Source organism: Rana temporaria, chromosome 8 (genome assembly GCF_905171775.1).
Source record: "Rana temporaria chromosome 8, aRanTem1.1, whole genome shotgun sequence".
Lineage (NCBI taxonomy): Eukaryota > Metazoa > Chordata > Amphibia > Anura > Ranidae > Rana > Rana temporaria.
The window spans coordinates 50285918-50298698 of record NC_053496.1 but is presented as its reverse complement, the minus strand read 5'-3'; the positions used below and the strand labels follow the sequence as shown (position 1 = coordinate 50298698).

The window sequence follows — 12781 nt, the reverse complement described above, 5'->3', positions numbered from 1 at the left end:
TGTTCCCTCCAGCCGGAGGAAACACAAAAACTGAGGTATGCTAGGGAGGTACCTCCCGTTAAAGATCTGGAGGAAGAAGGTGTTTCCTATGGTTGTGGGTGGAGTCACTATCTCTCAAGGTGCTGTCCTGAAAGACGCCTTGGGAAAAAACAATTTATAACCCAATATTTTTGTAGAAGATGAAGTTATGCCAAGTAAATATATACCCAACGTTTCACACTTTAAAATTGCGCATGCTCGTGGAATGGTGACAAACTATGGTACTTTAACCACTTCAATACTTGGCACTTCCCCCCTTCCTGCCCAGGCCAATTTTTAGAATTCCGCGCGGTCATGCAACGCTGTACCCAAACAAAATTTTTATAATTTTGTTCCCACAAATAGAGCTTACTTTTGGAGGTATTTGATCACCACTGGGGTTTTTATTTTTTGCTAAACAAATACAAAAATACCGAAAAGTATGTTTTCTCCTTCACTGATAAGTCAGCACTGATGAGGTAGCACAAATGAGGTTGCACTAATATGTAACACTGATGGACACTGATAGGTGGCACTGATATGCAGCACTGATGGGAATTGATAGGCGGCACTCATGGGCGACACTGACGAGCAACACTGACGGGCGACACTGGCAGGCATTACTGATGGGCATTGATTGACATCTATAATGGGCATTGATTGGCATCCCTGGGGGTCATGGGTGGGCATACCTGGCGGGCATCCTCAATGGGTCTGCACTGAAAATCAATCGGCGCAGTATCCCACCCCGATCGGCTCTATCCTCTGACAGACGCGAGTAGAGGAAACAGTTCTTCCTATTTACACTGTGATCAGCTGATTACATGGTAAAGAGCCTACGTCATACCCCGAAGCCAACAATGCAGCCACTGCATTGGAGGCAGCCATCCTTACCGCCTATGAATCCCTGCAAAATTCGATTCATCGTATGTCCCTTGGGGGGCGGGAGGGAACGAGTATTATAGCTATGACTCTACGGATTATTAAACTCAACTAAATTGCAAGTCCCCTCCAGCAGTAATACACACTCACCGAACACTCCACTGTGGGGGAATCCGAACCTTCTGGAATTTTTCCGTAGATCGGATGGGGGATACTGGTCGAAAAGGGGGGTAAAAACTATTTTACATCTGTTCTCGGACAATGTGTTTCGTACTTTTGAGGAATTTCGTAGAGACTATAATCTGCCACGCTTACTTCCTTTACCTACAGATGCGCCACACTGCAGCAACGCAGTTTGGCCTTCGTAACATAGTCGTCCAGCTTTCTCGGCTGGAGCGACTACTAACTGACCCCTCACACACCAAGTTAGTCTCCACATATTATGGGTCTGTCCTGCACACTACGACTCAAAGGCTGAGCAAAGTGGCTGCTAGCTGGAGAGCCGACATCCCTGAGCTGACGGAGGAGATCTGGCAGGAGGTATTTCCCCTCCAGGTCCCTTCTGTCATTTCGTCCCGTGACAAGGTACTAGAGACCAAACTGTTATACAGATCCTACTTCACACCATGCTTACTGTTCAAACTGAGCAGAATCCCCTCAGCGCTATGCTCCCGATGCGGCGCGGCCGATGGCACGTTCTTTCATATGATGTGGGAGTGTGCTCCGATTAGAAAGTTCTGGTCGGAGGTCACGGCCTTCATTAGCTCGCTGACGCAGATACCCAATATATGTAATCCTCTGAGGTGTTTACTGGGCCACATTGATGACGAGACTATATCTAAGAATATACAAACCTTCCTGCGGATAGTACTGTTCTATGCTAAGAAGTCTATAACCTTCCACTGGAAGTCTCCATCCTTACCTACCATTGCCTTTTGGCTCACCACCATCAATCGTGCTATACCGCTGTAAAAAGATGACATATGAGGCCAGAGGGTGTCCAAAAAAATTCTTGAAGGTCTGGGGCTCTTGGGTTGATTCCGAGAGCACCATACCTCCTGCTCCTTGAACTTTGACTGATGGCTGATACCTCTGCCCGTTGAATAGACCTAAGTGAGTAAATTAACGATTCTGTTGTTTTTCTCCCACCTTTCTATGTGTGTTTTTATGAAAATGCTCAATGTGTACCAGCTACCAAAGTTTTGTAAAATGATGTACCAGGCGATGTTCGCCTAGGATGTGTGTTTGTTGTACTGTCTGTTTTGTATGTACAAGAATTTCAAAATTTACCTTAAAAAAAAAAAAAAAGAGCCTACGTCAGAGGCTCTTTACCGAAATTGGTGATGCAGTGTGTCAGACTGACATACCACACCAAAGATCGTCACGGTCTGCGCCCCCTCATGCTCGATCGTGGCTTATCCTGCTGGACATCATATGACAATCAGTCAGGCTAACTTAACCATTTTCCGGCTGTCATTCTGCTATATGGCAGGTGTGAAGTGGTTTAAATCTCCATAGGTGAAACTTTAAAATGAGAGAAGAAGTGTCTAAGGAAAAATATTATTTTTTGTACTCACCGTAAAATCCTTTTCTCTGTCATCCATGGACGGACACAGCCTTCTCAAGTCTTGACAAGTGGGTTATGTTCCTGTTCACAGGAGAGGACTAGGCAGAACATGCAAGATCATTAAATACATGTTACTTTAACAGGAGTTGAACAGCCCTGCCCAGGGGGCGGTCCCTCCGGACATAACCCTTCTCCCTGCAGTATGCATCCTCAGTTAGTAACAAGCAGTACAAACCTAAAAAGGAGGGGTGGGTGCTGTGTCCGTCCATGGACAACAGAGAAAAGGATTTTACGGTGAGTACAAAAAATCCTATTTTCTCTTATCGTCCATGGACGGACATAGCCTTCTCAAGTCTTGACAAGTGGGACGTCCCCAAGCAGTGTCAAAAAAATGAGGGGTGGGAACAGTATCAGTAAAAACAAACAACTTCACCCCAAACAAGCAGAGCTCCTCAACGGAGGAGGTGCAACTTTAAACAGCCACCTGCAAAACCTTGCGGCCGAAGGAAACATCAGAAGATGCACTCACATCAACCTTGTAAAATTTGGAAAAAGTGTGAACGGACGACCAAGTTGCCGTGAGACAGACGCTTGATGTCGGAAAGCCTAGGAAGCACCAATTGCCCTGGTCGAATGTGCTGTGACCGGAAAGGGGGGCTCCAGCCCCTTAAGAGCATAGGCCTGTGACGGTCTGCCTGATCCACCTGACGAGAGCGCCAGGCCCTTTTGTGGACCAGACCCCGACACAAAAAGTGAGTCAGATCTCTGAAACAGAGCCGTAGCAGACAGGTACACCCGCAAAGCGCGTACCACGTCTAAAGTATGAAGCGCAACCTCCTTAGGATGCGCCGGCCGAGGACATAAGGATGGAAGTACAATGTCCTCATTCAGGTGAAAAGCTGAAACCACCTTCGCAACAAAGGAAGGCTGCGGGCACAACACCACCTTATCGTTATGGAAGATCAAGTATGGCGACTTGCAAGACAAGGCCACCAACTCAGAAAGCCTTCTGACAGAAGTAATGGCCACCAAAAAGGCCACCTTCTGAGATGGTGTCAAGAGAGGAATCTCTTTTTTGTTTTCAAAGGGAGGTTCCTGAAAAACCGAGAGCACCAGATTCAAATCCCATGGAGGAAGAGGTGGTTTAAGAGGGGGGAAGCATATGACGAACCCCCTGCACAAAGGTACCCACCTTGTATGGGCTGCTAAAGGCCATTCAAAAGCCATGCCATTAAAACCAGCAACTGTAAAGCTGGATGAAGACCTTGAGACAGATGGTCCTCCCGCATTGGCAGCCACCAGGGTACATCCGCCACCAGGCACACTAGATCGGCGTACCAAGGACACCAAGGCCAATCTGGAGCAATTAGAATCATCGGGATCCCCTCGGCCTCCACTCTGCGGAGCAGCCGAGGAAGCAACTTCAATTGGGAAAAGGCATAAATTAGCCGATACTGACCCCACGGGGCCACCAACGCATCTGCCCAGTGATCTCTGGATCTGGCCACGAATCTCGACACCTTGCGGTTGAGGCGAGAGGCCAGGAGATCCACGTCCGGTGTGACCCACCTCCTGCAAAGGAGTTGAAACCCCTCTGGATACAATGACCATTCCCCCTGGTCCAGCATCTGGCGACTCAGGTAGTCTGCCTGTCACTTTTCCACCCGGAATGTAGACGGCCGATAGAGCCGGCATGCTTCTGTCTGCCCAGCTTAGGATGTGAGCGACCTCAGACGCAGCAGCGGAGCATCGCGTTGCCCCCAATGGTTGACATAAGCCACCGCCGTGGCATTGTCCGACTGAATCCTGATTGGGCGACCTTGCAACCTCCTCGACCACGAGGAGAGGCATAACCTGATCGCCTGAAGTTCCAGGACATTGATCGGCAGACAGGATTCTTCCAGAGTCCAGCGACCCTGGGCCAACTGGACCCCCCAGACGCCCCCCCAACCCATAAGGCTGGCGTCCATCGTAATCATCGTCCACTGGAAGGGAAGGAATGACTTCCCGGACCGAAGAGCCAGGGATCTAAGCCACCAATTCAGAGAGACTCTGACTAGGTGGCTTACCTGAATCTGACGATCCAGAGACAATGGAGATTTGTTCCATTTGGACAGGATCTTCCTCTGCAATACACGAGTGTGGAAGAGGAGGCGGCTGCCATCAGACCCAGGACTCGCATGCAAAAATGGAGAGACGACCATTTGCGGGATGCCAACAGCTTCAGCGCAGACTGAAGAGTCTACATTTTTTCCAAGGGAAGGAAGACTCTCGCCTCCGAGGAGTACAGAATCAACCCTAGGTACTTCAAACACTAAGTCGGTACCAGGATCGACTCCTGAATGTTTAACACCCACCCAAATTCTTGGAGAGTCTGGCTGGCTATAGATACATCCACCTCTAATTCTGAGCCAGAAGCTGCTCTCAGAAGAAGATCGTCTAAGTAGCCCATGATGGCAATGCCACGCTGTCTCAGCAAAGCTAAGATCGGTGTGAGCACCTTGGTGAAAACTCTTGGTGCAGACGCTAGTCCAAAAGTAAGGGTCACAAACTGATAGTGGTCCTCCCCTATCGCAAAGAGCAGAAACCTCTCTTGACTTGCGCAAATTGGCACATGCAAGTATGCGTTCTTGATGTCCAAGCACGCCAGAAAGTTCCCCGGATGGAGCGGAGCCACCACTGAGCGAATGGATTCCATGCGGAACTTCCTCACTCTCACAAAGGCATTTAGGGCTTTGAGGTCCAAAATTGGATGGACCCCGTCCTTCGGGACCACAAACAGATTAGACTAAAAACCCTGAACGGGTAAAATTACACCGCAACTTAGCAAGTCCTGCATTGCCCCTAGTAGGGCAGACCGACGAGCCGGAAGGAGAGGGAGACTTGAGGGAAAGAATCTGCTCGGTGGATAGGAAAAAAAAACTATCCTGTACCCCGAAGAGACCAACTCACAGACCTACTGGTCGGAGAGCAGGGAGGTCCACCGAGCTGTGAACCTGCAAAGCCATCCCCCCACCCATGAGTCGGGCAGGGGCAAGACTTCATGCAGTGGCGAGTTTGGATGCCAGCTTGTTCGGCTTACGCACCCAGGGACGTTTCTGTCCCCCAGCTGAGCCTTTGTCGGCCTGGGAGGGTTTACCAGCGGGCCCTGACTGACGAAAATACCACTTCTGAGTGGGAAACGAAGGACCCGGCTTACGGCGCGGCTCCTTCCCCTTGGTGGACTGAGGGAGGAGAGTGCTCTTACCCCCAGTGACATCCTTGATAATGTCTTCCAGCGAGGTACCAAAAAGCCTCCCACCCTTGAAGGGTAAATCCGCCAGGGCCTTTTTGAAAGCTTGGTCAGTAGACCAGCATTTCAGACAAATCAGGCGGTGCAAAACCACCGCCGAAATAGAAGTTCTGGATATCAAGGGGGCTGCATCCAGTGTAGCATCACAGACATATACAAGGCCCTGGACCAACTGGTCGGCCAGTCTAATAAATTCAGGAGGGAGTTGGTGCTCCTCCACAGTCTGGTGCAAAACCTTTGCCCATTTTTTCAAAAGACTGTCCTCAAAATGGTAACAGACCGCCAGGCGCTGAGGAACTACAAAGGACTTCTGTGGCTTTTCCCATTCCTCAATGAACTTGTCAAAAAGGGACACATAAGGAAAAGCCTTCACAGAGCGGTCCGACTTGTGGGACCCAAAAAAGACTGAGCCCTCAGTGGATGCCTCAGCTGCACTATCCAGCTTAAGGGAGTCCCTTACAGCACTGATAAGTGCACTGAAAAGTGCCCTGTCCTGTACTGACCCAAGCGAGGAGTCTTCCTCACAAGGAAGGTCCTGATCCACATCCTCTGACAACACAGAATCGGGGTCCTGTGCCGCAGCCAGGCCCGTGTCTGAGTCAGAGCATTCCCCAGGAGATGGCGGGCGGAGGGGCGCTTTTTATCCACCGCTTCCACCCTGGCAACAAATGATTCCAGGACTGCTGACAAAGTGTTCATGGGAACCGCAGGTGCAGGCGCACCAGCTGCCACCTCTGGCAAGTTTGGGGAAGAAGAATCAGATACTGACTCCATAACACAGACAGTTCTCAGGGACCTATTCAAGACCTGAAAAAGCCCACCCTACTTGCTGCACTGACCGGGGGGTTACCCAGGGGACTCACCAACCCAGCAAGAGACACAGTGCCCTCTGTACACAGCGTGTGCTAGGAGGAAAAAGCTGTGAGGTAAAAATCTGCGAGGAGATATGTGCTGGGCACTGTGTAAAAGCCAGCACTAGAGGACAAAACCACTCACAAAATGGCCACCGGACGCCTCAGAGATAAAAGGGCATGGCCACAGTAAATCGGCCGACCGTAATAGCAAACTGCATCATAGCAAACCGCAGAATTTCCAATGCAAACAGCAGACTACAAAAAATGGTACCGGCGACGACAGAATGGCGACGAAATGCCGCGATGTGGATGAGAAGGCCTAATAGGGCCTCCATGAGTCAAAACACACCCCCACAGAAAAATATGGGCCCAGAACCCCACAGTCCCCTGGTGGGAAAAGGAGCCCCCCCAAAGGTCCACCCTGGTAGCAGCAGTAGAGCAGCAGAGGAAAATATGACCAAGAACAAGAAAGGGAGGATAGGAGGACTCCCAACCCCAGGAATGCCCAGCCATACCGACGCGCCAAGGCAGGAAGGACTGTACTTACCCGTACATGCGAGGGCCTGCTGGCACATTCCTGACAGGCGTACAACCACGTTGGAGTAGCTGTCGGCCCGGTCCACTGTGAGTGAGAAAACCACAGCCCAGTCATGTGTGGACCCTGGAGCAAAAAGCCCACCAGCCACCCCAGGAGTCATGGGGTATGTCGTGGCCGACCCAGCCCATAGCTACAGTGTGCTCACGCTCGCTGGCCGGACTGAGGAGACTACAAGGATTCTATATATCCAGCCTGTCACTCAGCCGGCAGTTAATCGAAGATTCTCAAATAAAGAAAATTAAAACTTTAATAAATAAAACTAAAACGAAAAAACTCCTCAGGGCGCTGGGCCCAAAGGGAGCCATATGTCCTTCTCCTTTGCTAGGCAGAAAAAAACTGAGGCTGCATACTGCAGGGAGGAGGGTTATATCCGGAGGGACCGCCCCCTGGGCGAGGCTGTTCAACTCTGTTAAAGTAACATGTATTTAATTATCTAACATGTTCTGCCTAGTCCTCTCCTGTGAACAGGAACATAACCCACTTGTCAAGACTTGAGAAGGCTGTGTCCGTCCATGGACGATAAGAGAAATAGGGTTTTTTAATTTGAAAAGAAAAAAAAAACATGGTTACACATGAAAGCCACCTGCCAGCAAGGGAAAGTGGATCCTATTGAGTGCATTATTCCTCTGTATATCAGATATATGGTCCGTCGAGTGCACTACCACCATATTATGATGAAAACTACACTGAAAGCATATACACAAGATGTTTATAGACAAAGTTTGTGGAGTTATAATAAATATATATATATATATATATATATATATATATATATTTATTATATCATGTTTCAATAAATTAGTGGTTTATTTTTTTTATGCCTGTATTGATTAGATATGAAGCATTATATTTGATTAATTATGATTTGTGAATTATTTAAAAAATTTGGAATTGATGACATTTATTCATATTTTTTGCTTGTTTGGTTTCAGAGTGCATGACATTTTTATATATTTGCACATATTTTATTTATGATGAAAGGTCATTAATTGATGGAAGGCAGTGGCGTTGCTAGGGGGTGACTATCGGGCCTGTAGCCCCGAATCTGGGGCCCATACCCCTGAGTCCCTTGCCGCAGGGTCCCTGCCTAACCAGTGGGTCGCAGCTGCGTCGGGCGTACTGTATTAGAGGTGGATGAGAGGAGAGAGGAGAGCGGAAGAGAAGAAATTACATTTCCTCTCTCCTCCCGCTCCACATAACCAATCTTCCACCCTCAAAGCCGGGCCTCTTCAATGTGGTAGTGATGTGCTGCAGAGAGCAGAGAGACATCATCTCTCACTGCCCGCCACACATCAGTGCTCTACCGCCCTCACAGCGCAAATGCTAATTTTGTCAGAACACGGGCCTTTTCAATGTCGGAGGTGCGGCGGGGAGCAGAGAGATGACATCATCTCCCACTGCCCGTCCTGCATCTCCGCTCTCCTGCCCTCACTAAATGGACCAGTGCTCTCAGCCTGCCACCAATGCAGCGAAAATGCACATTTGGTGGCACTGGCTGGCTAGGCAAGTGACAATCCACATCAGTTGGCAAGTTCCAGCCCATAACTGGTGGCAAGTGATTTGCCAAGTGACAATCTGCAAATGGTGGCAGGTGACAGTGGAAAGTAACAAGCTGCATCTGGTGGCAGGAGATGTGGCAAGTGACACGCCCACCTGATTCTGCATTATGGTGAGTTGAGCCATTTCATTATATAGTACAATGTAATAATAGAAACAATGCGCTTCAATCACCCTGACATCATATCAACCATGGTGCCATGATGATTAAAGCTCCAACACCAGCCATTGCCCATGAAAAATTGCTTACCACCGGCGTGCCTCCTCCCCCAGGCCTGCAAAAAGGTTGGTGACCGCTGCTATGGGCTCTAGCCCCAGATCTTTTGCAGACCTAGCAATGTCCCTGATGGAAGGTAATTAATTGTGGCACTGCAATAATACTTACCGTATTTATCGCCCTGTTACGCGCTCCGGCGTATAGCGTGCACCCCTAATGTAGCCCTGAAATTCCTGGAAAAAAAATGTTTTATACTTACAGTTTTGGTGTCTTGCAAAGACATCGTGGTGTCCGTGGTGTCCGCCCGCGCTGTCTCAGAGTCGAATCCCCGCTTCCTGCACTGTGTTTGACCCACTCCGCTGACATATACCGAGCGCAGTACACTCGGGTATACTCGGACAGGCTCGGCTCCTCTCGCGTAAAGGACGTACAGGACGTGACCGCGAGGGGAGCCGAGCCTGCCCGAGTATACCCGAGTGTACTGCGTTCGGTATATGTCGGCGCAGTGGTTCAAACACAGAGCGGGAAGCGAGTATCGGCGTATATCGCGCACCCACGATTTTGCCCTGATTTTCAGGGCAAAAATATGCGCGGTATACGCCGATAAATACGATATATAAACTGAAAAAAAAAAAATGTCTTCTTTGACCAGTAAATCTATTTTACTTTAAATGCCCAGCCACGAGCAATGGAAAAAAAAAATAGGACTTTCCCTTTGAACATGACTAGACAATTAAAGTGAACACTGGATGGGGGAACATTCTACTTGTTTAGTAAATTTAACTGATTGCATTAGAGCTGAAATGTCTGTTCATCTTACCGTAATAGATACCATGTCCTCCCATGAAGAGGTGTCCAGGTTGAAGGTTGCTATGCCCCATTCATCTGTCACTGCGGTCAGGTTCAGGTCTTTCTCTTCAAAGCCCACTACTAAGTAGATAGTTTCATTCACTTTGGGGGATTCTGTTCGGTCTCTGAGCTTTAGCTATGGAAAAATGTGAAGATATAACTTTATCCCATTCTGGTCAACCAACATAAATCAGAAGATAAAAGCTCCTTGGAAGTTTACTATTATTAATTAAGAGAAATTAAATATATATTTAATATATATATGTAATATAACGTGATGTCGCATTTCAGCCACCTGCTCGCCCCTGGTGCCAATGCGCGTGCCCGGCGGGCGCGATCACCGCCGAGCACCCGCGATCGCTCGTTACAGAGCGAGAACCGGGGGAGAAATGACTGATGTATGAACAGCGATCTGTCATTTCCCCTAGTCAGTCCCACACCCCCTTCAGTTCGAACACACCTAGGAAACATAATTAACCCCTTCCTCACCCCCTAGTGTTAACCCCTTCCCTGCCAGTGACATTTTTATAGCACTGATCGCTATAAAAATGCCAGTGGTCCCAAAAATGTGTCAAAAGTGTCCACCATAAGGTTGCAGTACCGATAAAAAAAAATATTAATAAAAATGCCATAAAACTACCCCCTATTTTGTAGACGCTATAACTTTTGCGCAAACCAAACGATTATTGCGATATGTAGAAGAATACGTATCGGCCTAAACTGAGGGAAAAAAAAGTTTTTTTTTATATATTTTTGGGGGATATTTATTATAGCAAAAAGTTAAAAATATTATTTTTTTCGAAATTGTCGCTCTATTTTTGTTTATAGCGCAAAAAATAAAAACCACAGAGGTGATCAAATACCACCAAAAGAAAGCTCTATTTGTGGGAAAAAAAAGGACGCCAATTTTGTTTGGGAGCCACGTCGTACGACCGCGCAATTGTCAGGTAAAGTGACGCAGTGCCGAATTGCAAAAAGTGGCCCAGTCATTGACCAGCAAAATGGTCCGGGGCTGAAGTGGTTAATCATACTGATTCACATTTTTATATCCATTCTTTCATTAAACAGCCGTTTTTAAATTGCAAGAGATTGTTTTTTATAGTGTGGGTCCGCTGGCTGTTATGGTTCCGCAGACGTCCTACTTTCTGCCCATTTAAGCTGCTCTCCTCCTGAGAACAAACAGGCCAGTAGAAGGAGCTGTGAGCCCCGAGCGCATAGCCTGCGACACTTCCCACTCTTGTCTAATTGCCTGCCCTGCCGCGTGACGTCACCGCTGCTTCCGCATTCCAGGCTGGACAGCGTGGTGCTTCCTGTCATGTGACATCGCTTTGAAGACTGTGACACGAAATTCAAAACATCAGGGAAAACACCACCAGAGCTTGCAGACCGGCATCCACAGACCTAAGGACACCCCCATCCTCGATGGACATCATTTCAAAGTGAACCTGAAAGTATACATACTATACTTACATTATCCACAACATTAGGACAATCACAGTTGGCGCCTCCACCCCCCTCCTTCCTTGTACTGTTTTGCTGACAGAGGTAATGGACACCCTCTGAGGATGGCTGCCTCCTCTTGCCTTTTGACACACAGACTGACTTAGAAGTGACATCAGAGACACTATTACCATTGCTTTAAAGGCATCATATCACTATGAGCGCCGGAATCCCCCCCTCTCTATGAGTAGAAAAATTGTGCCTTTCGTGGTAGTGGTGGTGGTGCTGGTGTCACAACACTAAGTCCTCACAGTTACTGGGCGCTGGAACGGGCCCTGCTGTGAAATATTAGATCAAGAATTGTAATTACATGCACCTGTTGAACAAGGGCAGAAAAATTGAGCCTTAGCCGCTGGTGGCGGTGCCCAGAACCAGAAATGTTCTTACAAGCTGTCAGCATGATCATTGAGGAGGAAGAGGATAGTCACTCAGCATAACGGGATAGTCACCCAGCATAATGGGATAGTCACTCAGCATCAGCATAGGCAGTCTTGAAGGGGTCTGACATTTAAAAAAAAAAAAGATTATTCGGTTACATCAGCATCAGGTGCTTGGTAGCTGGTGGCGATCCAAGACTGATTCATTTTTATGAAGGTCAGTTGATCGACCGGTCAGTGATCGGTTACAAAGCCTCCAGCAGCACTGAATGTGCGTTCAGAAAAAACGCTGTATGCAGGACAGGCCAGTAGATCAACTGCATACTGTGCAAGCTCTGGCCAGTGATCCATCCTCAAGACTCAGTAACCCAGAGGATTTTAAGTGGGAAAGGTGTCCAAGTCTGATCTTGCCCCTAGATATTCCCGCACCATGTAAAACAGACGCTGGCGATGGTTGCTGGAACCGGTCATACCTTGGGGCTACCGACTAAAAAATTGTCTGAACGCAACACGTTGTCCAGGACCAGGATTTTGTAACCTCCCAGTCTCTGGGAATGTGTTGCACAGACCTTTCTGCAAGGCCTCCCTAAGATGTTTCATCCTCTGCTCCCTCTGCGACGGCAAGATAAGGTCCGCAACCTTAGTGAGTGAGTGAGTGAAAAACTTGTAAAGCGCAGCACATGCGAACTGAATCGCCTCTGGGCGTTGTTTCCATTTCATGGGAAAGGAACCCCACTTGACCTCAGAAGAGATGGGTTTTAATCTTTCTCCTGAAGGCCAAGTGGTCCGACTCCAGTCGGATGGTAGTTGGTAGCGCATTCCACAGCCGAGGTCCTTGGACTGCAAATCTTCGATCTCCTTTGGACTTGTATCTGGCTTTGGGTATTTGGAGTAGGTTTTGATTTGTGGATCGCAGAATGCGATTTGGGTTACGGGCTTTTATTTTTTTGCATAGGTATTGGGGGGCGTTTCCGTGAATACACTTATGCGTTAGGCAGAGTGCCTTGAAAGTGATTCTGTCTTTTACTGGCAGCCAATGAACGGATCTCAGCGAAGGTGAGATTGATTCC

General features: G+C 48.2%; 1 protein-coding gene across 1 annotated transcript in view; it reads right to left on the bottom strand.

Annotated features, from left to right (window-relative positions):
- LOC120910398 (alpha-2-macroglobulin-like protein 1) overlaps positions 1-12781 on the bottom strand; it is a 268848-nt gene that overhangs the window by 177462 nt on the left and 78605 nt on the right. The window contains exon 11 of the mRNA XM_040322155.1: positions 9806-9970. Coding sequence (XP_040178089.1) covers positions 9806-9970 — 165 coding nt within the window. The remainder of the gene's footprint in view (positions 1-9805; positions 9971-12781) is intronic.